Source organism: Neolamprologus brichardi, chromosome 6 (genome assembly GCF_056152115.1).
Source record: "Neolamprologus brichardi isolate AB-2024 chromosome 6, ASM5615211v1, whole genome shotgun sequence".
NCBI lineage: Eukaryota > Metazoa > Chordata > Actinopteri > Cichliformes > Cichlidae > Neolamprologus > Neolamprologus brichardi.
In genome coordinates, this window is record NC_142109.1 from 23,260,445 (window position 1) to 23,286,363 (window position 25,919).

Here is a 25,919-nt window from a genome sequence, read left to right on the forward strand (position 1 = left end):
AGAGTTTATTGAGCATAGCTGCTAAGCTGTGCTCTGTACCAGTGAAGGAAGGATTCCAGTTTTAGTATTAACTCTGAAAAATACTTTAAAAATTAAATTGTTGAAAACCTATTAAGTTACATAAAAGTCCACCATTTGAAGTACACTTTACCTGCACCACTGGTATTTCCACATTGCACAATGGTGTGCATGGGCTCACATATAAACAGTTAAAGGAGCACTCACTTCAGGCAGTATTCCACTTTTATATAGCTGTTATGACCCTGGCCTTTGTCTGAGACCTGTCTTTAAAAGGAAAATATTGAAATGGGTAAAATACGTGCTTTTCATGTGCTATTAATGAAGCTGCAGTAAGGGCCTGATAGGTCTCTGTGACTCACACCAGTCTGTCTGACATCACCTCCTTCACTCACTTTTCCTGTTAAAATAGGAAAAGGAGTGGTGCCCATTTTTTGGCCAGTTTTCTCATTAAGATCTTCTGTTAACATGATAAACGTGTAATAGATTACAGTATTGGACCAGAATAGACATTTTTATTAAAATCATTAATTATTCTGTTCATCAGTCATTTGCAGCACAGTTTTGTTTTTCTGGTTTTATTTAAAAGGAAAATCAGTTTTCTGAGTGACATCAAATCTTTGACATGCAGTAAGCGTGTGGAAATGTCATTAGTTAAACCTTAACCTGCCTCTGCAAAGTCTTCTTCAATGATAATAACACAGATCCTAACCCTAATCTCTACCACTTTACTTTCACAATATGGGATTTGGGGCTTTTGCTGATTGCTCACTAAGGCCTTTGAAATCAGGAAATGCACAGAAAAAAGAAGGTTCTTGATATAACGCATCAAAAAGTTTTGAACTTTTTAGGTTCGAGTCCTCGCTGTTGTCAGGTTGCTAAGCTACTTTCAGTTGGTTAAACATACTCATCTTTTATTCTGTGCCTGTGATGATTTTCAGATCCATCTCGACCAGAATGACAAAATCAGGGCTACTCCCTCTAAACAGAGCACACAATGAAACCAGTGACCATTGAACTGGTCTCTGTGAAAACCAGCGAGGTGCCATTTCAGTTGCAAATTTTGCAAAGCAATCTATCAGGACCACCACCCAACCCCCTCCAATACAGAGTGAGAAAAGTGGGGAGGGGCTGACAGGGACCTGCGAGCAAACTTTTACCCGGGGGGTTTGCAGCAGGCTAATTGAGACGTGGTTTCTATGCAGTAACCGTGTGCATTTTTATCCCTAACCCCCCTGTCGTTGGTAGACTTTGTCATAGATTTTGATTGGCTGTAGTTTACAAATGGGGCCACATGTCAAGTCAAGTCAAAAAACTTATTAAGATAGATGTGAGAGGTGTTGATCACAAACTAATGTGCACATCTACGGGGGGATCCCTGTGGAAAGCCAGAGATGACTAGCAGACCGAAAAGCAGCGGAATTAACAGCTTTAACAGCTATCAGAGATTACAGAAGAGTACAAACACTGCTGTATAAGAACAAAAACTTTACTCTTTAATGCATTTACTTAGTGAGACTTTGAAAGATTGCATTCAAATAAAATAAAGTTTTCCATTTGCACAAGCCATACCACACCTTTAACCTGCAGAGGCTGATTGTGTTTATGTGAAAGACAATTCAAGTTGAATATATTTGTATAGGACGAAAGACAATTCAGTGTGCTTCACAGACAGAGAAATATAAAACTATAAATATTATAGTCATGCTAAAAATTAACGAAAAGATTAAAACATGCAGGAAAAGTATACAGGATTACAGGGTTAAGAGGTTGAAGACACACAGCCTTGATTTAAAAGGTGTTCATTTATTTACAGTTTTATTATTTAGGCAAAGAATATTTTTCAAACTCTGACTTCATCTCACAGTGACTCCTTATGAGGAATTTGGCTGAAGCCAAACCTACAAAATAAATATGTATATGATTGAACTTTTTCTTTTCGTCTGGATTCTTTAAGCCTGAAACAGTTTATCTACTTTCCCCCCATATTTGTCACACTTACGTGTTTCAGCTCATCAAACAGATTTTAAAAGCTAAACCTACCTGACATGTGTAACAAAGTATCCCTGCTCTAAACCTGATACCTGTTCGTGCCGCCCTTGGCAGCAAGAACTGCAGTCTAGTGTTTCTGGCAATAAATGCTTCTCATCATTGTGGCGGAATCATGGCCCACATTGTTTTAGTTTTGGAGTGGCCTTTGACTAGGGGGGAGTTACTTTTTCCACACAGGGCCAGATAGGTTTGGATAGCTTGCCCCTTGATAAATTAAATCATTTAAAAACTGCATTTTGGATTTACTCTTATCTTTGACAGGAAGGGGGAAAATACTTTTCTTTGGGTATATGTGAACACGCGTTTTATTGGGATTCTGCTTACAGTGTGCATCAACAGGTGGATAAATTAGCTGGTTTAGGATGGTTATCTGAAGCAGCCAATCATCTGGCTCGCCTTCTTCCCTTTTACGATTTGATGTTTGGAGAGTGAGCGCGTGCAAGAATGCACGATTCAGCGTTTTTTCCCCCTGAATAGACTAAATGAAAAGGTCCAGGTGAGAGCTGTGGATTCAAACACGGCACACGGCACGCGGTCAGAGTCCCCACACAGCCTGTCCTTCACTCACACACTTTATAAAGGTCATTATTGTACTGATGGTGTTGTGATTATAGCCTGTTGTGACAGAGGCGGGTTTAGGATCGGGCCACGCGCTGATTGGGCATGATGACCCCCCTGTGGCACTGTGCTTCCGTTTAGTGCGTACGCGCAGGCGCAGCGACCCCTCTCTCTTCTGATTTTTATTTACTCCCGAAACCCAAGATGGCTCCTGTGAATGTCTCAGTCCCATAGCAAATCGAGGATGCGAGTAGCTGCCGAAAAAACAACTTTTCCCCGAGCGTCGCATCCCCTGGAGTTTAATCCGTATGCCGCGGAGGAGGCTGTAACGTCCGCGTAGGCACCGAGCAGCCGTCGGAGCTCCGCGAAACCGCCTTCAATCCACCAATTTGGAGTAGTTTCGCGAAGTAGCTCTTCTCCTCGCTGTCGCTGTCTGTCCGGAGCGAGGTTCAGGCAGGCAGCTCATCCAAATGGCCGAACCGAGAAAAGTGCAGTTTGTCACCCTCTCGGCCTTCGCAGCTGGAGCCGCCGCGGAGTCCAGGAAACGGCGGCTGGAGGATGAGGCCGACTTCAACTTCGACAGAGCCGGGGAGGTCGAGGCAGCGACCGGGGCAGGAGGTGCCGCCAGCAACGGTCGCCTCGTTAAAACCGGCGACAGGGACAAGGCTGCAGCCGAAAAGAGGGCGACCGTGAGGCTAAACCTGCCTCTGTCCGAGCCTGACGACCGCTCCTCCGCCGAGTTTAATTACGGGGAACTCATCCAGAACCTCCAGGTAGGATCCCCGAGTTTAAGCAGCATTACGAGGCCGGGGGAGAGAGAGTGGAGCCGGAGTTAATTTATCGCTCTTGGAAGTGTTTGTGTGGACTTGTGTTTGCTAAGTTAGCTGGAGAGGGGGGTGCACCTTGTGTTTCGGTGGCATAGCGTGGTTGAAACTGACCAGCACAAAAGAGAGCAGCATTTCTTCATCTTCTTTTTTTAATCCAACACGTCCAACTTCTGCTGAGCTCTCACAGATTCTAGCTTTTTAAATCAGAGGGCTGGGAGACCTCCTCTCCCGCCTCTCTTCCACATGTAGAGAGGGATGAAGCTGGTCTTGTGCTGCTTTGCTACCTGTGTCCTTTCCACTCAGGCTTGCCCAGCAACAGCCCAGTCACACAGCCATTACAGCACTTGGAAATGCCACATGCAGTTTGGCCCTCTGGCAGCGGCTGATAGATAGATGAGAGAGCATTGCTGATGGAAGTACCAGGATGTAACATGGGAGTGAGGCAAATGTCAGCAGTGAGATCAAAGACAAGCTCACACATTGCCAATCTGTGCACATCTGGATCATCTGGTTTCTGCTTATAAACCAAAAGTTAATTAAATATTTCTCACTCGGGGCCAAACAGTAGTCCTGCCAGCACCGTGTTGGGAATATTTTGAGCATTTGTACCAGCACTCAATTGCAGCTGTTCACTTATTTAAGGCTGCTGTGATAATATGTTGATAAATTTCTGATTGGACAGAGTCACTGCAACTGTTTGACTTTGCCCCGGGGGTCCGATCATTCCTGTTCACTGTTTTGTTGTTCAAATTTTCTTCCAGGCAAAGAATAATGCTCCAAGTTTGACTTCAGCCCGCAATCCTGATGACCCCTTCAATGAGGAGGAGAGAGAGCGGCTCCAGGTTGAAGCCCTGGCTAAGAAGTTTGAAAATAAATATGTGAGTGGTTTGATTTTTTTTTTTTTTAAATGATCCTCAATTTAATTGAGGATCACATTTCACAGCTAAAAAGTAAATAATCTTAAAGGGCCTCATTATACTGTGTCTGCTCTTACAGTCATGGACATTGATATTAAATGTGGACAGGTTTCATAAAATCACGTGTCTGTAAACTAATGTGGTCACCTTAGCCACACAACTCTGTGGGGACAGAAGCTCCACCCACCTGAGGTTCAAACCTTTTGATTGTCAATGACAGCCAATCAGAAGAAAGCTGACTTAAAGCAGTGGTTCTTGAACAATGGGCTGTATAGCTGGTAACCAAGTGACAAATATGAAGTGAATGATTGTGATTTTTATTTATTAAGAAAAACCAAAGAGCTTGCTGATCCTACCCCACTGACCTTTAATTTAACAAAAAATCATCTTGGATTTTTTTTAAATATTACTGATTAATAAAAATTGTGGTGTGGAGCACAAACTGTCTGGCTGCTGAATGTCAGAATATGTTTGAGAACCACTGGGTTAAAGGAAGTGGGAAGGATAAGCAAAGATTGTTTTGAGCTGCGAATCATGCTAAGCTACTCTACACTCTAGCACTAAAAATATGAATCTGGAAATTAGTTTTCTGGAAATCAAAGCTTGTTCGAGCCACTGAAATAAACACTTAACATATATAAATCAAAATTTCAGGTTGTTACCTAAAATGTCCAGTTGGGTTTTCTAAACTTAGAAGAAATTAATGACATTTTGAATTGCAGAGTTGAAGTTTTGAGGTAATAACATTAAATTTATGACTTATGGATAGCAAAGTGTTCTTTCAGTAGTGTAAATAGGTTTTCATGCATAAGTCCACTTTAATAATGTTTTTCTTGCTCTGTAGCTCAACGGCTCACGCACAGATATGTGTGTGCCAATAAGCTGATGGTCACTAATTTTTAGTAGTTAAACATATTAGTGTTAGTTTTAATAACTTATGGTTTTTAAGTTAAGCTACACTTATTTCCAAAAGTTTTATGGGATGGTATTTCCAGACTCTTGATTTGTAATGAAAAAACTGTCAAACCTCGAGTGAATTATTGCTTCTAAGGTTTCAGCACTACAGGGTCTTTGTGGCAGATATTTCATATTTAAGCAATAAACTGTACAGAAATATTCATGCTTATTACTGTTTGTGCCATATATCTTTAAGTTAAAAGACAAATGATCCGTTGATTTTGTTATTTTTAATTTTTAAAATAATTAGGTGAAGTGATTTATCCATCAGACTGGATTTGTTTCTGTGGGGGTCAAAGTGTGTTTGTTTGCACTCATCAGAGCACCAAACGTCCCAAAAACAAAAGTATTACAAATATTTCCTCAATTCTCACTGTGCTAATGTTTTACGGTTTCGAGTTGTGTGAGGATTACAGAGAAGAAAACTGTTGTGTTCTGCTTGTAAATGAAAATTAAATTATATGAAAAACGTTTTAGGGGAACGTGGGGAAGAAGAAGAGGAAGGATCGAATGCAAGATCTGATCGATATTGGGTTTGGCTACGATGAGACAGACCCCTTTATAGACAACTCTGAGGCTGTGAGTATTCCTTTCTTCATGACTAACGAGGTGTTTTTTTCCCTCTCGTGTGTCTGTTTTCTGAGACTTTCATGTAGTGGAGTGTCTATGTTTGTCTCTATAATAATGTGGCATGCTAGTCTCCTCGCTCCCTTATTATCTGCTGATTTATTTGATGTCCTCGTTACGCTCCTGAACTGCTGTGGTTTGGTCTCGATGTGTGGAGGTAGACATTATCCCTCTGTGGTTAAATATTTATTTCCTGCCTTGATGTTTCCAAACTGTACGTTCAGTGGCACTTCTAAAGATAGACAGTTGTCCTTTATTAAACCAACCTGAGACTGCAGTCTAAAACAGTCCTCATGACTCATGAAGACGTCCGTGCTCCTTGTGTCCAAACAGGAATACGTTGTTGTTGTCGTTGTCGTTGTCGTCTCAGTGTTTATAACTCAGTATTCGGAGGATGTCACTCTGTGTCTGGCTGTAATAGCTAGAATTATGCTCTTTTATGGATTCCCTGCCATTATATGATATTTGTCTTGGTGTTTTTAAATAGCTATCCTCTCTGCTCACAAATTGGCTGCACACTGTTTGACTTATTTCTTTCCCCCTTTTTGTTTTGATATGTGCCATGATGGGAAAATTGTTTTCATCTGTGGCCTGGAGGGGATTGGGATTCTTTTACTGATTTATTTATTTCTGGCTCACAGTTAACACCCTCAGTTTCACTGACCAGCAGCTGCTTGGTGACACATTACCAGTTACTCAAAATGTTTTTAAAGCTGCAGACAGCTGCGGTGCAAGTGGCGTTATTCTTTACCAGAGTCGTGTAAATTCACACTGCAGCTTGTCTTCCTTTGTTAATGTTTTCCTCAGTATGACGAGCTGGTGCCCGCCTCGCTCACCACAAAGCTGGGGGGATTTTACATCAACACTGGCACGCTGCAGTTCAGAGCGGCCTCTGAATCCGAGGGAGAAGAAGACAAGGTGAGACTACCTGAGCATATTTCAATATTTCGGTGTTTGAGTCAGTTAAATTGAATTTGACTCCAAAGGGTGATAAATTAAGACCTTCAGTGGTTCTTAATTTAAAGATAAGAAAGCCAGCACAATAAATACACCCTCACCATTAAAATCCAGATGCAACAATAAACTGTTAAATAAATACCAAAACCTAAAAGAGAAAGACTAACTTTACGCCTCAAAGTCTGCTGGATCACTCCGCTGGTAAACTTTATGTCTGTAGCGTGTTTCGTGCAGTTCAGAGTGCTTTACTGACAGGCTGATAGCAAAAAAGAACAATGTGCAGATAATCAATTAAAATAAAATCAAAACATGAAGCATCAAAGAAAGAAACTCAGTTGCAACATAGAGTTAGGTCCACAACCTGCTGGAGAGTCTTTGGGTTTTGCCTCTGTGCACCACCACAATGGATTTTAAACCAAACAATCAGGATGTGACTGAAGTTTGATTTAAGAGGATTAACACAAATTTAGCATTTACTGTTAAGAATCAACAGACATTTTTTTTAAGTGTTCCCGATTTTTTTCAAACTCAAACATGAACAAACTAACATCCATGGACATCACCAAATCCCGTTTTGTCTCTTGAGATGCTCTGCTAGGCCTTTTCTGCAGTCCCCTTCACTTACTGCTGTTTGTTGGTCGTTTGGCAGTCAGTTTTGTATTTAATAATTCTTCTTTTCCAGAAGTGTGCAGGCAGTGCAGAGATTTTCCTTTCAAAGTCAAAACTGGTCTTCCTGTATCTTCTGTTCATGAAGGCGTCTCTTGATTGTAGATCTTAGCAATGATTCAAGTTTTTCTTGACTTTGGTTAGAAGTTGCGAAGTTATTTTTCTTGATCATGGAAATAATTCTGTGGCCTTTCAGGACTTCTGGTGTCGCTGGGCTGGTTAGTGCACTCATCCTTTGTACTGTATTGTAGATTGGCTTCTCTTAAATTTTTATTTTATTTTTTAAACCAGTCTGACAGGTTTATTTTGTTTTTTCCACCTAATGATGGCCTCTCTTACTTATACTCACATCTCTTAAAGTGAAAAGCTATAAAATGCAAATTCAGCACTTTGAATCAACTCCAGATATGACACGTGGTTCATTTGTCATAAAATAACAAAGGAGCTCACCTGACCATAAAGCTGCCTGTCACTCATTGTCTTATAATATAATATAGCATAATATAGTGTAGTAGTAATAATAATATAAGGTATTTTGTATAAACAAAAAAATTCTCTAATTCCTAAACACTTAAACATGTTGTAAACGCCCTTCAATTAAAGCTGAAAGTCTGCACTTAAGTCACATTCTGATTGGCTGGTTTAAAATCCGTACCGTAGCCGATTAATACGGACAAAGACACGAGTACTACAAATGTACTACAGCACACCAAGATGTCAGTCACCATAGCAAACATACCTGGTTTGTGTCAGCATGTTGGTGTGATGATGTTAGCATGTAGCTTTTAATGTTTTTTTTTTTTTATTTCCCAAATACAAAACAAATCTGCCTGTACTAAGTTTAATGACCTAGGGCGACTGCAAGGTGCTCAAACTTTGAGCTAAATCCCGTTAACTGAACTCTACTTATCAGACCATGTGACGCTGCAGTCCTAACATCCAGCAAGAGCCTGTTTTTCATCAGGGTTAGCAAGATACGGTGTTGACAGCATCACTCAACACACCAATAAGAGCATACTGATCCGCACGGAGCGCTGCTCACACCGAATTCATTATCAGTCATTGTCTGCTGTTTATCTGAATTAATGAGCGTATGTTGTTGTGGCTTTTTCAGAAGCTGAATGACAACAGCGAGCAGGTGATCAAGAGGAGGAAGAAGAAAGAAGGAAACACTCTGGAGGAGAAGAGCACGAAGAAGAATAAAGTACCCAAACAGGGGTGAGAACCGCGGCTTTGTAATATTACTCCCCTGTCCGTTTGTGTTGGGGCTTGTGTGGTTTTTATTATTAAGCTCAGTGAGAAGCTTATGAGTAGCTGAGCAAGCCAAAACTCCTGAATTGGAGGACATCGCTTTGCATGCAGCTCTCAGAAAATATTCCTAATCAGGTGATTTATTCTGAAGATGTGTCTCTTCCTGTATATATGGACAGGCTGTTTCTCCTGACCTTTTTAGACACCCAGTGATTTGTGGGCCACCACAAATATGCAATGAGGCATCTGTGTGCTCTTTACCCCTCTAACAAACCGCCACCCTGTGTGACATTACACCCCTCTGCTTTTCTGTTGACCCTCTCGTACGTCTATCACGAGGCAGGGGTGCTTATTGAGACTTGCTCGCAGCTGCTGTGACAAGCAAGCCACCTTCTAGGAAATGCTCCATTATCTACGCTTGTATATGCTGAATACTCCAACACTCCTCCATCCTGAATACTACGTCTAAAAATAGCCACAGCTATTGCCATTGTGCCATTGCTAAATGGATGATGTTATATATGGGAGTGTATGTGTGTCAGACCTTTGAGAGTAGACTGCAGGTTAATCCCACTGAATCCCCACACTTTTGCCTCATATCTGTTTTTGTCAGCACGTGTCGATGCCTCAGTTTGTCTGTGAAAAGATCGTTATTGGTGCCTTGTCCTACGTGGGCCGGTGAGTTTGTTAACATTTTTCAAAATGGAGTGGACTCGCCTGGTTTCAGACCTCAAAACAGCCGCCCACATTTCAGATTTGCTTAAGCATTCAGATGGGTTTACTGCAACCCCTTTATGGTTGTTTGCAGCAGCTGGAGAAGCAGTTGGCTAATCAGAGCTTAGAAGGTGGGATTAAGAGCACGGGCATCATCTTCCTAAAGCTACATTAATGAAAACTAGTGACAAGAAAATGGCTGTAATATAACGATTAAGTTTAATTTAAAATGACTTCTGTGCCACTTTCATGACCTTTTGTTAAAGCAGCGTAAAGGTGAGAAAGATTTGAGAATAAGGAATTGGGCTTTGGAAAGTTTTTTTTGACTGTCTCTTTGAACTTGTAGGTATTTTCTGTGAATGTTGAACTTTTGAATTAAAGTGATATTGATTAACTTTGTCCCTGATATGTTTGTGAATGTAAATCAGCCAGATGAGGCTGTATTCAAGGTTTAAGAAACCTGAGCAAGCTGCCTTTGTCTCTGCAAATGACACCAGCATGGATATTTTATCGAGTTTTCTGATTTTGATAGTTCTTTGAGTTCTTCTTTATATGTCTTGGATACAAATGTGGATGTAATCCAGTGGCTGTGAAACGGTGATGTGGGGCACAGAGTGACGGCAGAGGGAGCATAGACAATCAGGGGGAAATGGAGTGAAACTGGTCAATGATTCATCAAGAAGAAAAAAGATGAACGTCACTGACCTTCACTTCAATAAATTCAGCTTGGGTCCATCTTTATTTTTAATGATTGACTGAAAATTGTAGGTGTGACCTGTTTGGGCTCTGAATGAAAGAAAAATTTAAGAAGCACTGCAGTCATCATGTTTTCGTTTCCCTCAACAGAGTCACAGCTCTCAGCCTCCACCGACCGGAGAAGAAGAAGAGAAAGAAGCTGATAAAGGACTCTCTGTACCTAGCGACCATGCTCCGCCGCTTCACCCGCGAGAAGGAAGAGATGAGGAAAAGAAACCCCAACATGGCTCACTCTGGCCTGGCAGGAAGCGTGGCTAACAAGCCCCACTCTGGCAATACAACGAACCACCTGTTATCTTCTAACTCCACCCACCTGCAGGACAACACAGCCGCCAACGACCTCTCACTGGCAGACCTCACCTCGGACCCCGCTGTGATGTCACTGCTGGGCTCAGCCAACGAGAAGGAGCTACAGGATCTCCTGGGTGACCTGGACTTCAGCTTGTTGGACACCGACCAGCAGCACGCCATGGCGACGGCCAGAGAGAATGGCATACTGGGAGTCGGTGTGCCAACTCATAAAGCGGCAGGAGGAGGTGGCCAAGGGCGTGGCCCGGGGTCCTCCAGCAGACTGTTTTCGCCGCCTCCGCTTCCCAATGGACTGCCTGCTCCACTTATTAAACGCATCGAGGACCTGCGGGTGGTGAGTCAGCTGTAGGCTGTTAGTGGGCGACTGCAATTACCTGTGAAACCTCTTCACTGAAGTTAAACACAAATGCCATTCAGCTGAGGAAGTGGCAGAGGATGTTTATTGTTTCTGTCTAGTCCGGAGAGAAAAGTCTCTAAAGCGTTGGAGAAATGTGGCTCAACACTGAGCCCTGAGGGGGTTTTATGTAACTAAAACAGCAGCAGGTCTCTCACCACTACCTCTTCAACATATACTTATGTTCTCGTTGCTCTTATATCTGAGAGCCGCCCATCTTTTTATAGACGTTGGTAAACATGTAAGGAGAGGTAGGAAAACAATGGAGAGGATTGATGGATTCAGAGGTGGAGAAGAGCAGACTGAGCCAGAGGGGAGAAATAAAAATAGAAATAGTGCTAAAATATATTTGTTTTTGTTGTTGATTCAAAGATAACATGAAGGGAAAAATCCTGATTTGGGAGTATTTTCTTTAAAAGTGGACCTATTATGCTTTCCTTTTAAATTTTCTATACACACTATTACCACAGATAGCACTTAAAACATAGCCAAAGATTCAAATAATGAGATCAGTATGTCCAAGTAATCCCTGTAACACTGCTCCAAACACTGTTTTCAATATTTTTTTCTGCTCTTGGCTCTTTATGATGTCAGAAAGAGCAGATCTCCCTGATATGGCACACAAGCTTCACTTACCTGCTATTTAGACCTGTTTGTGAGGGGCAGCCAATCAGAAGAAAGTTTGCTTAAGGAGCAAGCCACCCAGTGTAAAGCTGCTATAGGGAAGTCAGCTCTTGCCAATGGTTGCCCCTCGCAGAGCCCAGTGCTGCTGGAGGCTTCTTCCTGTTAAAAGGGAGTTTTTCCTTCCTACTGTCGCTCATTGTGGCTCATCTGATTGTTGTCTGTTTTCTCTGTATTATTAATATGCAGCACTTTGAGGCAACTGCTGTTGTGATTTGGTGCTTAATAATTAAAACTGAATTGAATCAATTAAAAAAAATATGGTAACTTTGATACAGTAAGGTTCCTATTGAGTTCAGGTCCCGGACAGGTTTGGTGTTCGGCGCTGTAAGAACCCACATATTTTATTTTTCCTTTGCTGGTGGCCACACAGGCTTGCAGAGAAGTAACAGACTATGAGCATTATTAGTGTAGACTGCAGCTGAATCTGGTGTCATAACTAATAATGGAAAGTAAGAAGCAGGGCAGTGAAGAGAGGTTTTCTGCAGTAACATCACAGCAAGAGTGAGTTTTTTTAAATTTTTTATTTATTTTTATTAATTGATCGAGTAAATTGTACACTTTCTAAACACAAGGAATACAGGCCAAAACTTACACCAAATCATGTTGTTTTTTGGGAAGTGTAACTCTTCATGTTCTTTTAGTTGTTTGGTCTGTGCTAAAGTTACACCGACACTTTTCAGCTGAGCTCAAATTCCACTTTAACCATAATTGCTTACAGGTTTATTGTTATATTTAGAGTCATGTATAGCTCTGTGGAGGTAGAGGAGTGTTTGCACGCTGCAGTGTTGTATATGTATTTACAGCGTATGGTACAGTGCTCAATGCTGACTCAACCTTTCTCCCACAGGCTTCGCGGCAGTTTGATCAGGAGGGCAGGAAGAAATTTTTCACCCTGGACATGAATAACATTCTCCTGGAGTGAGTAGGACAGCTTTTAAATCACTGTACAGCCAAATCCCAGCACACTCTTCTCCATTTCCCTTTTTCTTTTTCTTTTTTCTTTTTTGGGAAGCAGATTTCCCTCGTCACCTCTGCCGCTGCCGTCTTTAACTGTTTTGTTTTCTCTCCGTCTCTCATTTTCTTCAGTAATGACATGCTTCTCATTTCAATCACCCTGCTTTCATTCCTTTGGCACTTCTGTCTTTTCTCTTGTCTCGTCTCTTTTGTTTCTTTTTACCGCTTTTCTGACAATCTGGACTTTCTCTCCCTTCTCTCAGTATTGAGCTGCAGGTCCAAGAGCAGCCTCCCGAGGTGCGCTCAGAAATCTACTCCCACATGGAGGCGTTTGTGCCGTGCAACAAAGAGGCGCTCCTCAAACGGCTGAAGAAGCTCAGCCTCAACATCCAGGTGAGTTAAAGCTTTACTGTGGAGGAGAGGAAGCTGTGAATCCTCACATATTACACTGATCTAAAAAGTGATTGAGTGCAGGGGGATGGGGTGTTCTTCTTCAGCCTTTATTATTGCTCTGTGACCACTAAAAGATTCAGGAGGGGCTTTGAAAATCTCACCACGCAGCGTGGCTCAAATCTGGCCTTCTTTAACACGTCCTGCAGGTCAGTGTGTGATTTGGGTGGGTGTCCAGTTTTTCAGTCAAAAATTGTCCCTAAAACAGACGACCCATAAAGAGTGCAATGATCAAAAATTACTGTTAGATGTTTAGTGTAGAGACATAAAGCAAAGGAAAAAAAAGACCGGATTGGTCAAAGATGACACGGTTTTTTATTTTTTTTACTCTTCTGTAATAAATGAATATCTTTTGATCCTTTAACAACAGCTTCGTGCTCCCTTTCTGAGCTTTTAGCTTTTTCTTTCACAGCCAACACATCAGTGAGATGCTGAAATTTAACTCCATTTGTTTCTTTTGAGCTCTTTCGAGATATTTCTGAGCTCCTACCTATCGACAGAACTCACCCCCTTGTTCGTCCCTGTCACATTTGCCTTTTTCACGCAGCGGTTAATCCCTAGCTGTATTCGGTGCTTCCGTTAATAACGTGCAGGGATCTCAGCGTGGGCAGACTAGCGCAGAGAGGTTTGCAGCTGAAAACAGGCTTCCAAGGGTCTTCTTTGTCATGCACCATTAATGTTGGATTGTTGACAAAATGAATCTACATACCCCAACCCTCTGTCTCGCTCTTTAACGCTCCATCATATTTTTTTTATTATCCCCCTTTCTCGCCTTTTTTTGTGTCTCTTAACTTTTTCATTTCTGAGTCTTCATTCACTTCTGCTGCCTCTCTTTCCCCACTCCCCTCACTCCGACCTTAATTTCTTCCCTCCTCCCAATTTCTTTCTTTTCTCTACCTCTCATTCCCTTTGTCTTTACATCCATTTCTGCTTTTTCTTTCAGGACGATCGTCTGCGGACGCCACTTTTGAAACTGAAGCTAGCAGTGTGCAGTGTGATGCCTGAGCAGATAGCAAAATATAACATGGAGTGCATGGCTAAGGTTGCAAAGTAAGTCAGTCCTTTTTGCTCCAGAAGGTGAGCAGTCCTCTGAAAGCAGTTTGAGGACAGCTGTTCTAAAAGAAGTGATATGTGAACTCTCCTGATAATCATTTTCCCATCCACCCATGTAATCGGAGGAGTTCCCGATGCCGTTTTCACACTGGCAGCATTTGTCTTCTATGCAAATCGTATGAAGATCAGAGTTAAGGGTGCTCAAAGTCCAGTCAGTGCAAAGCAGCTTTTTTCCCTTGCTGTGTTTGTCAGTTAAGTTGAGATGGAGGGAGACTTATAATATCAAAACTATTAATAGTAGCAGGGGAGAAACATCCATTTATTTACACTGATGTAAAAGAAGTCTTAAAATTGCTGCCTGTGGATACATACCCGAATGCTGCTGCCGTACGACGTTCAAAGCATAACGCATATAAAAACTTGGATGGAAAATGCATAAAAGCATCTTGCTGACTTTAATTTCTTGAGGAAAAAATGGTTTATTCAAGCCGTTTATGTTCACTTTTATATCTCTGTGTTTTATTGCAGACAGCAGTCAGAGGAGGGCGATAAGAACGGCTCAGAGGAGGACGATGAGGAGAAACCTGGGAAGAGAATCGTGGGACCTCGGAAGAAGTTTGTCTGGGACGACAAGCTCAGGTAATGATCCGAGTCTGTCCTGCTGGAAGAGGCGGTTGGATGCCGTTCAGCGTCTTTGTGCTGCTGTGTGGAGTGATTTGTTTTCTCTCTTTTTGTTTTCATCTTCCCCTTTGTTCTCCACCGCTGGTGTTTAATCTAGTAAACCGAGCTCATACAGGCTGTAAACAATTTATGTCCGTTCAGAGCTTGCAGGATTAACACTTCACATCCTGGAGAAAGAGCTTTTACTTTTCACCATTCTCCATTTTTTTTTTGTTTTTCCCACTTATATTTCACTAAAACCGAAGTTAAAGTTTTATTCCTGCATGGTGAGGAATAACGAGGAAACCCACTGGTCAGAAATGGTGTTTGAATAAAACAGCTTATAAGTGCTCATTAATTTTCTCCATCGTACTACAAAGACTTTTATTTATTTATTCATTTAATTCAAAATAAATGAATACCTCTGCCTCTTTGAAGCATATCAGTGTCTTCTGTCATTTTGTGCTCGGAGACTGCAGCCTGTTTTTTACCTTAATATTGAGTGGGGTGTGTGTGTGTGTTTGTGCAGGAACCTGCTGTGCAGCTTAGTGCGAGTGAAGCTGAGCTGCTATGAGATGGAGAACCAGTGCTCTCTGTCTGTGGAGGACTACCTCAAGGCTTTCTTAGAGAATGAGGTCAAACCACTGTGGCCCAAGGGCTGGATGCAGACCAGGTCTGTGCTGCTTTTGTGTGTTCAGCTCGTTACAAGCAGGAGGCACTTATCCGCAGAAAAGTGCAACGTATGCAAACTGTGTTTTAAATGTTGTCAAAGTACTATAAATTTGCTGCTGCCATGAGAGCAGTTAAGTCTATTTGATATGTGTAAACCCTCAACAATAGTAATCCATCCACATTAGGAACCTTTGGAACCGTCTGTATCCAACTTTAATGTGTTTTCCGTTTTTCTCGGTGATGTCGTTCTTAATGTCAGTGACCCTGATTTTTGGCTGACCTTGTTGTTTATTGCCTGTTTCTCAGGATCTTGTTCAAGGAGAGCCTTGTTGTTCACAATCACCTCACTGGAAACCTGTAAGTGTGTCCTTTGTTTCTCCCGTAACTCTGAGCATGCAGGAATTTTACTGGGACTGAGCGTCAGTGTAAAATGTCAGCTGAAGAGGGTGAATAATTGCTGGTATTTTTCCACACAGAGTGAAAAAGAGAATGATGCCTGGACCCAAGGCTAAACCCAAGGTGAGTGACAGCTCAGACTATTTACTGCAAAATATCAAAAAGAAAAAAGGGTGTGTATATTTTTATTTTTATTTTACAGCAGTTTTATGAATCGTTCAATTTGAGCCCACTGGCTGAAGTTCTTTCGTGAATTAATACAACTGTAGCTCTATCATATTTGTGTATCTCTCAAAAACTAAGTGATTTGTAGGATTTATACAGTCAGGTGTAGTAACATTTATAGGGGGTGCAGTCAGGCCACGGGGCAAGGTTTCAGAAGGGTCTGACAGGTATGACACAGAATTATAAAGCCACTGTTAAACTGCTTTAAAAAAAAATGCTTCCTGACGTTTTTCACAGTAAAAGCTCAAATGTTAAGGAGGAGTTGTGTGAAGGAACCTATGAGTTTCGTTCAGGGTTTAAAAAGTGTTTTGTGGGTAAAATGTTGGAGCTGTACTTTATGAAGAGAAGCGGTTAGAAATAAGTTCTGGTTTCTTTGTGGATCTTGGGTGATACTGACTGTGTTCTCCTGTTCTTTAGGAGGGCCTTTGGCTCCACAAACCATCGCTCGGTATGACCTCCACCCCATCTCAGCCCACCTCCACATCTGTTCTGACCTCCAACCGCCAGCCCCTCTCCTCCTCGGAGCCCATCTGTTTGTCAGACTCTCTGGATGAAGATCTGACCGTTCCCTCTCTGGACTCCATCTCCCACGCTCTGGCCCTCCTCAGCAATGCATCCAAGGGTCCCACAGACAGCCCTTTGTCTCCCCCACCGCTGCAAATACCAACCTCTTCTCCTCCACCCGTCGCCCCTCACTACCCCTCAGGCTCTCAGCTTTCTGCCTCGTTAGCACAGACAACGCAGCACCATTCCCTGTCTAAAGTGGAGAGTGCTCCGCTGACAGCTGCATCTGTTGTGAACTTGCCAATAACAACGCTACCAACCTCCTCTTCTACCTCCTCTTCCTCGTCCCCGGCTGTCTCCTCCCTTGCTCACGTGCAGGCAGCAGGCCTAGCATTAGCCTCCAGGACTGCAGACGGTCACTATGGCCCGATCAAAGGATCTGGTGCCATGGGCCAAACCCAGACTCAGAGACATGTTACCATGGCGTCACCCAATCACCGGCCAAGCACAGTGATGGGGAAGATGCATCCGCACCCCTCCCCCTCTCCTCCAAAGCATCGGCCTCCTCCGACAGCTTCCCCTCTGCTGCCCCCCCATCAGAAAGGCTTTGCTAGCCCGGTGGGGATACTGGGAACGATGGGAGCAAGTCACGCACTGGGAAAGAGCAGCGCCAAATCCAGCAGCAATGGCAGCGCCGTCAACAGCAACGTCACAGCTTCCTCCTCCCCTTCCACTCAGTCCCGCTCCAACTCTACCTCCCACCATGGCTTGCAGTCCTTTTGCCCCCCGTCACCGGCCACCTCCTCACCCTCGCCAACCCCCCATACCGCACACTCCGCTCAAGGTAAATCCCACACACACCTCCACCACCAGCCCAACTTCATCACACCCATGCAGGCCACCCTCACCAAGTCCTCGCACAGCAGCAACTCTTCTCCCATCATCAAGCTAACCCCTCGGCCTCCCGCCCCCACCCCGCCACCCTCATCCTCCCCCTCGCCATCATCCTCACCGTCAAATCCGCTTTCCCATCAAATAATCTCCACCCAACAGCAGCAACACCAGTTCTCTCCCAAAACCCCCAAAACTTTCCGGCCCCCCTTCAATGTATCAGGTGGCGGGCAGGTGAAACAAACACAGGGCGGCTGCAGCTTCACTGGAGCCCAGAAACCTCAGTCCACCACTAGCAACAGTAGCATCAACAACAACTCTAACAACAAGGGAGTGGTCTCGACAATCTGCAGTCATCCGGACAAAACCCCCCAATCACCTTCAGTCTCAGCCAGTCACGGGCAAAGGCAGAGGGTGGTGGGTGGGGCCAGCCAGGGCTCAAAGGCTGGAAATGGTTGGGTGGCTTCAGGAACTTTGGCCACATCCTCCACAACGTCACACCTCTCACAGGTTAGTTTCCACCAACGGGAAGTCACTCTTAGAGTTAGTTTTGAATATATTTGTATATATTTTGTGTTTCCTTTGCAGGTATCGACTGCAGGCACTTCCCTCCTGGGCAACCCCTCTGCTTTGCCCCTGGGCTTCGGGATGTTGGGAGGTCTAGTGCCTGTCTCGCTACCCTTCCAGTTTCCGTCGTTGCTCAATTTCAGCCCTCCTGGAGCTTCCGGGGCGGCTGGAATGGGCACAGCACCCAGCTCCAACTCAGGATACCCGTTAGCACAGAGCGACCTAATGGGTGAGTGGGCTCTTAATTAAGGGACCTGCATCTTTTATCACCAACAGACAGACTTGACTGTGCTTTTTAAAATAAAAGGCCTTTGATAACCTATATCAATAACACGTTAGACTTTAGAAAGTTATTTTGCCTTTTATTACAACTTGCAATTACGTTATATTAAGTGGGGATTGCGGTAAAACACAAAAAATAAGATGGTACAGGATTTATACTGGCGGTTTCTGTTAAGCTAGAAAATGGGTTACTCTGGTAACCTTTTCACAGATATAGTAATTTAACTAGTAACATCTTTAAAAGTATTTTAATACTTACTACTTACTGTAGCAGAATTGTTGTAGTTTTTGTTGATTTGATTATAGATTTTCTTGTTTCAGTTTAGTTTTTACCCCTCAGTCGTAAAAGGCTAATCTGATATTGTCGTGACACCACCAGGTGTGCCGTTGGGAGGGTGGACTCCCAAGTTTGTGAATGCAATAACTTGAGAACGAAGCGATGTACGATTTTGAAAAACTTACCAAAGGTGCATCTGCTAAAAATATCAGATGAGTTTGAATTTCAGTGCAATAACTCAAGAAGCAAGTCACCTAGGACTTAAATGTTCAGTGCTAATTGTAGTCTGTTTAATTATTACTGTATGGAGAGCAGATGTCAGAGCCAAGATTTAGAAAAATCTGTACAGTTGTAACAATAAAGACTCATAACTCTTTGAATGCAGTTGACTCTGTCTTGTAGACATCCAGAATCTCAATAAACGCGTCCATGAAGCTATAATAACATCTTTACCAAACTAACAAGAACTAAAACTAAGGATATTCTATTTTTATTCTGAAATAACTATTTTTATTTTGGTTAATTAAAATGTTTTTCACATGTAGTTTTAGTTGACTACAATAACCTTGCTTTGTAAGAGACTAAATGGAACTCCTTAAATATTACTGGTTCACTGTGTGTTTCTGTGAGCGCTTGTTCTGTAAACCAGCGGTGCTTCCCCTGCCATGACCCTCTCTTTTTACAAACCAGTCTCCCTCCTTTGTTCTCACCATTTTTTTTTTTTTTTTGCACCCGTCTCTGTCGTTTCAGCCCTTTGTACTCGTTCGCCTCGCTGACAGCTTTGATCCTCGACTATCTTTTATTGCTGGTCTCACATTTTAACGGTGTCATCTTTTCCCAGTTCTCCCTGGTTGTTGCTGTCTTTCCTCTCATTTGTCCACCCTACCCTCCATCTCTCCTCAGATCTGTATAAGAGTCTCCAGTCAGGGTCACAGGCTGCCCTACCTCCTCACTTGCAGCTTGCTTTCTCAGGTAATCTGCATCCCTCCACCTCCTCTTCATCCTTCCTCTCCATCTGTCTGTGTCAGGCCGACTTGTCGCAGTCGGCTCAGCTGCTCTGTTACTTGTTAGTTCTCCAACTTTCTGTTTGCTGTAGTGTATCTGGTGTTCAGCATGCCTCTGGTTTGATCGTAGCATAGTAGAAACACGAAGATATGTCGTTTTTTGAGCAAAGTCTGTTTAAAAAAAACAAAAACAAACCTGGAACCTACTGGTTTACTTATGAACAATTAAACCTTTTTCATATTAGAAGTTTTTGATCTGGTGCTTTCACATATGGATGCAGTGATAAAAGGGTCAAACACTGATAGGTCAAAGTTTAAACAGGTCAGCAGCAGTCATTTTTTATTTTTAGGGGGAAAAAAAAAAGATTCAAATAATTTAACATGTGTTCTGTAAAAGCAGGAAAAACCAAGCATTCAGCTACTGGCACGTTTTAAATAATAAGCTGAGTTTAAGGTGGATGAATGAAAGGTCTTTTCCTACTAAGGTTGGTTGTTCCTGGGTCGTCCTTTATTATTTCCAAGTAAATCCACACTTTGGATTTACTCTAACTCCTGTTAATTAATCGCAGGGACCAGGCCTGCGTAGCTTGTCTCTGTCGCCACTTCCCGTGGACTTCGCCATCAGTTTTATAGTAAACTCAAAAGACAACACAAAATTATATAAATAACGTCAAGATGTCACCTTTCAGCCAGATTTTCATTTTAAACATCATATTGACCCAAAATTTCAGAATTTGCCAGACGTCTGTGTACCTCAGTTTGCCAGAATTAAAGATGCTTAATAATTTACATTTTCAGTCAAAGAACCACCCACACACTCGGCCCTTCATGTTTCATAAAACAATGTTTTTCGTCGTTCTGCTGCAGCCTGTTGCACCAGTTCAACTCAGGCTTTCTAGCGAGTATTTTAATGACCTCAGATTGACCCTAAGGATGGTCCTTCCTGAGATTTTAGTAATATATAATCTTTCTGTAGGGAAAAGGACAAACTAAACATGGTAACAGATGTTCTGCTTGTGTATAGCCAGTAACAGAGAACCTGATTATTATTAGCAGGCTAATATTATCATCTGTTACTGCCAATCTCTGTATTTCCACATTGGATTTTGTTTAAATAAATCAAAAATCTTTGTTTCACTTTGTGTTTTCCACCCGATTGTCTGTTCACATCTTTCTCGATCCTAAAGTGAAACAAAGGTGCCTGAAACCAACATTCTTTTTAATAACCAGCAGGGGGCGACTCCAACAAAAAATATCTGAAATTAAGTGTCATATGATTGTTGGGTTTTTCTCTGTATCTATGAAGCGCCTTGAGGCGACTTTTGTTGTGATTTGGCGCTATATAAATAAAATTGAATTGAATTGAAAGTGTTTAGAACCTTTTGGGATTGCTTGTAGACGCACTGCCCCCGGTTTAACAGTGCACATATGACAGAATATGAGAAACAGTGCATTTAGGTGCCCTTCAGTGAACTGGTGCCACAGGTTGCTGGATCTGTTTCATCGTCCAGCTGTTTAAAAATGTGCCCTCTCCACGCAGATGCGAACCAAAGCCAGGGTGGAGAAATGAAGAGGAAATCCCACTGAACAATAACAGCACAGGAGACAGACAGACGTCACATCCTCGCCTCCTGGCCACAACCACCAACAGACTCTTCGGCTTGATTGACTGACGTGATGCGGTATGAAGGGGGGAGGGGGTGTTGCTCCCTCGCCTCCTTTAAAAAAACAAACAAACAAACAAAAAGAGGACATAAAAGAGTTTATCTCCGCTACGAGTGGCAATGATTTAATTTAACTGTATTTTCTAACAAACCGGGTATGAGAACAAGACGGCGTGAATGACGAGGACACTTGTTTTTGTTCTGCCTTTTTTTTCTCCTCTTTGTCAACATGTTTACATATGACTGACCTTGATCACTGTGGAATGAGTGTGAGCGAGGTGATGGTACAGATGAGAGTAGTAGTACACTACATAATATAATTTGTATTTAAGCTCATGTGGAATAACAGGACTCGTTGTTGCAGTACAGAAAAGGAAAAAAGAAGAAGAAACAGACTGACTAATGAACTTTTGTTTTTCTGTCTTTCGTGGGAATCGTCTGTAGAAGTTTATCGTCGGTCACCTCTGCTCCCACAAATGACTGTTAAGTAGTAGCTTAAATTAATATTGATAAATTATTTGTAATTTACACAGGGACAAAGGTGTGTGTGTGTCTGAGTGAGAGAGAGGAAGAGAGACTGTGATGTGGTTGATTTTAAATGTGTGTATGTACATAAGAAACACAATATACTGTTAATTTCTTTCCAGATTATTCTGTATGACTGGGTAAAGACGTGTATTCCCCTCTCACAATAACGAGCAAGCGTTAAGTGTGACGCCCCTCTCTTGCTCGGTGTGTTTTTGGTGCTGTTAACGATCACACTGGACCTTTCCTTGGAAAAAAAAAAAGAGACTTAAATTGAAAAAGTTTTGGCCTCCTCTTGCGGACAGAGGAATTGCCTGTGAGAGAGGGGGAGAAACAAGATTGTAGTCTACTTGAATTTTTTTTTTTTTTTTTTTTTTTTTTTTTAAATGTTAAGATTTTTGATTTCCTTTATCTGCTTATTGACTCAAACCAACTTAATATAACAAGACGCCTTAGTTTGTATTGAAAAAAAAAAATATATGAAAAAGATCTATGCAGGACTGTAAACGCTCAATGCAAAAGTGCAAGTCGTCGCTTGGCTTTCAACCTCTACTCAACTTTGTCAGTGCATTTCTGGAGTTTGAATGTTTGTAGATGCTCTTTATGTCACTTGAGACTCCTTATTTGTTTTTCCCCCAATGTGTGCGTTCAGACAGAAAGCAAAGCGAGTTTTAGGTGCGGGGCGATTATACATAAACGCAAAGACAGCATGCATGCACACAATCAGAAGAATGTGGGGAAAATGTTAAAGATGGTACACAAAACGAGTACCCAGTCACTGGGGCAAGCAGAGCCCCAGTGACTGTGACACTTCTAAAAAGCCTGCTTTGATCTTAAATGAGCCGGACCACTTAAACTCACCTCTCTGTCAATGCAAAGAAGCTTAACTATACGTTTAATGCCTAAGATATCTTGATATTAGAAAAAGAAGGGCAATTTGAACAATATGCCTCAGTTTTTCTATGTGATTAAGAAATGCTGCTATAGCAGAGAGAAATCTCTCAGTGTGACTCTTGGGCTCAAATTGTAAGATTTTTTTTCTTTCTATAAACAGAAAAAAAATCTGTAGTTTTTCAGTAATTTTACAGAATTTTTTTTCTGTTTAAAAAAAGAAAAGTGTAATTTTACAGAACTTTCTGTAGATTTTTCTTTTAAAATTTTACAGAAATATTTCTGTAATTGTAAACAACTCAAAAAAACAAACAAAATTATCACTTAATTACTTTGGGATGTTATGAATGGCCATGGGTGAGGTCTTTATTGGTAGGAAAAGCTGTAAAACTTGTTAAAAATCTTGTTAAAAGATTTCCTTCCTTCTCCACATTTTCTAAATGTGTCCAATGAGCCAGATCAGTCTTTGCCAGGCCAATTCTGGCTCCTGGGCCTTATGTTTGTTTTTGTTTTCCCTTCAGTCAGCATTTTCACATGAAATTCTAATTGAACTCCCCCTTCATTAAATCACCTGTACACATAGTTGAAGAATTAACAAAAGAACCTTTTAGCTGCTCCTGTTCACCACGGGGTTGTTTTACAGTGACAACTGATTGAAAAGCTGATTTAACAAGAAGCTAAAATGAAAGCTGTCTGCATACTGCAGTTCATCCACATGCAATCTTAACAAGGGCACAACATTTACTCCAATACATTTATTTATATTTTTGCTAATGTCAGATTTATGATATAAATTATAAATATACTAATGAAAAGGTACATAAAGTCTCCATTATACACTTTTTTTCCCTTGTAGCTGGCTAGTTATTATTGCTCTTTTTCTGATTTATGACTGTTAGCAACCAACATTAAAGTGCAATGCTACTGGAAGGTTAACCAGACAGTTACTGGTGGTATTTCTTGAAAATATTAGCAAATGTGTGTTATATTAACATGATATCACTTTTTTTTTTTTTTTTTAAATAAATATCACATCTGGTAACAATACTGGTGTACTACAACCCCCTCCAGAGCAAACACTCCAGTCTGAATTAGCCGCAGTTTATTTTTACACAGCCAAGCAATACACAGACCAGTGTTGGCCTCTCATAGATATATTTATATATTTTAAAATGTTATCATCATACAGTTTGTCCACTATTTGCAATACACGCAGCACTGTCTGCAGCACTGTCTGCAGCACATGTAGCAAAGTAGCATTGGTCAGGTGGTGTCATTAAAATAAGCTGGACAACAGTTTATGAATACTACAATGGCATTTCCCCTTTACAGTATCTCAGGGTTTGTCCTCGGTGTGCGTGTATAGTTATGGCAATGACTCTGTTACTCTAACAGAAGTCTGTTATTTCTGTACATTTGATATCAAATGTGTTTTATGGTTTAGTAAAAACTGGTGAGTTGTGTATTTTTAATTATCATTACCAGTGTTTCAACCCCGCCCCTGGAGGAAGCCCAATAACTGTTTGTCACTAACAGTTTTGTATGCAGATTTAAAAAAATATTATTAATAATAACTATGTGTATATAAAAACTCTTTCATGGATGCTCTACACTTAAATAAATGGCTTTAGCCTCAAAAAGCTAAATGTACAATATTATTACACACAGCTGCATACATCATTAAAATTTAGATTAAGCATCAGGATTGTTTTATATTTGATCTAAATTAAAATACTAAAACCACTACAGCTGATTTATGAACTTTTAATAAGGTTTTCAGTAGCTGAAGAGCTGCTAGCTTAAACCTGCTTAAATCCATCAGTCTGCAATGATTCTGCCGCCATTATGTGACTGCAGCAGTATGGATGATAAAGCTTTTATAAGCACTGTGGATGACAACTAATTTAACTAAAGTACATAGGTGAAAATGTAAAAGCTCATTAGATGCAAATAGCAAACAAATACCACTGTTTTTGAACAGTTTTGATGTGCTGCTGAACTCAAATCGCTTCCAGTGCTAACCAGCTAACTGGCAGCAGGCTAACTGGCAGCAGGCTAACTGGCAGCAGGCTAACTGGCAGCAGGCTAACTGGCAGCAGGCTAACTGGCAGCAGGCTAACTGGCAGCAGGCTAACTGGCAGCAGGCTAACTGGCAGCAGGCTAACTGGCAGCAGGCTAACTGGCAGCAGGCTAACTGGCAGCAGGCTAACTGGCAGCAGGCTAACTGGCAGCAGGCTAACTGTGAAAAGTTGGCTGACACCCCGAGACTAAAACGAGCTTTGCCCTGTCTGAACGCTGCTAGTGAAAGCTCCCCTCAGCTGAATACCTCCGTTAACGAAACCGTTCTTCCTGAGTCTCTCCTCCACCCACCGGCTCCCTGTCCTCCTCCACTTGTGTCTGGCTGACCGGCTGCACCGAGAACGACGCCAAAGATTGTTGTGTAGCTCCTCCTGATGGGGTGCTGCTGGTCTGTGTGTGTATGTGTGAGGTTATTTCCCCGACATGTAAACCCATGCGTGTCGTTGTGAAGTCATGTGACTGGAGCAGTGGGTGACATTTATTTAATTTTAAATGAGGGGGGTAAAAATTATATTTCGTGGTTATCTGGTTATCTGAGTTGGTCTTTTTGTAGATTATTTTTGTGTCCATTATGAAATTAAAACAGGTGGTTTTAATGTTGTGTCCAGATTCTTTCCCCCCCCCCCCCCACTTCCTGTCTTCCTCCAAGGTTTTTGCTGTGTCAGCTCTGTCAAACCGTTTTTATTTCATGGGCTGTACCACTTTGATGAACCAGTGAAACTTTCCTTTCTGTCAGAGTAAGGAGGAATAACTACGCATTTAATATCTTGCAGCATCTTAATATGAGAAAAAGTACATTTCAACAGTGGCTCAGTTTTTCTACATCATAAATGCTGCTGGAGCAAAGAAAAAGACCTGGCCCAACTCTTTCAGATTAAATTGTGAGAAAATTTGTAAAATTACAGTTTTAGTCTTCAAATATTGACTCATTGTAGGAAACAAATTTTGATTGTGAAAAAAACGACTATTCTGTCATTGCTAGTGGCTGCGAGTGAGGCCTTTAACAGTAGGAAAAACTCCAAAACAACATTCATGCTGACCTTTGGAAATTTCAAAGCCGTCCAATGACCTGGATAGGTGCCTCTGCTGGGCCAATTCTGGACCCTGGGCCTTATGTTTGACACATTTGTTCTAGAGC

General features: G+C 41.8%; 1 protein-coding gene across 2 annotated transcripts; it reads left to right on the plus strand.

Annotated features, from left to right (window-relative positions):
• The first annotated feature begins 2,801 nt into the window (after positions 1–2,801).
• ubn2a (ubinuclein 2a) lies at positions 2,802–23,199 on the plus strand. Of its 2 annotated transcripts, XM_087841863.1 has the most exons (17): positions 2,802–3,401; positions 4,217–4,333; positions 5,807–5,908; positions 6,764–6,874; positions 8,694–8,797; positions 10,391–10,943; positions 12,535–12,605; positions 12,905–13,034; positions 14,035–14,141; positions 14,673–14,783; positions 15,334–15,477; positions 15,783–15,833; positions 15,953–15,995; positions 16,515–18,002; positions 18,081–18,288; positions 19,522–19,590; positions 21,163–23,199. In XM_087841863.1, the coding sequence occupies exons 1-17, from the start codon at positions 3,099–3,101 to the stop codon at positions 21,207–21,209; spliced, it is 3,759 nt and encodes a 1,252-aa protein (XP_087697989.1). In that variant the 5' UTR covers positions 2,802–3,098; the 3' UTR covers positions 21,210–23,199. The 2 variants fall into 2 exon arrangements, with proteins under 2 accessions (XP_087697989.1, XP_087697988.1); XM_087841862.1 differs by lacking the exon at positions 21,163–23,199 and having other exon boundaries at positions 19,522–19,803.
• The last annotated feature ends 2,720 nt before the right edge of the window (positions 23,200–25,919 follow it).

What these genes read in the sequence shown, in the direction of transcription:
- ubn2a (XM_087841862.1), top strand. Translation starts at nt 3,099, where the DNA reads ATGGCCGAACCGAGAAAAGTGCAGTTTGTCACCCTCTCGGCCTTCGCA. An exon ending in TGCATGGCTAAGGTTGCAAA is followed by an intron (nt 14,142 to 14,672) that starts GTAAGTCAGTCC and finishes GTTTTATTGCAG; the next exon opens with ACAGCAGTCAGAGGAGGGCG. An exon ending in AATCACCTCACTGGAAACCT is followed by an intron (nt 15,834 to 15,952) that starts GTAAGTGTGTCC and finishes TTTTCCACACAG; the next exon opens with AGTGAAAAAGAGAATGATGC.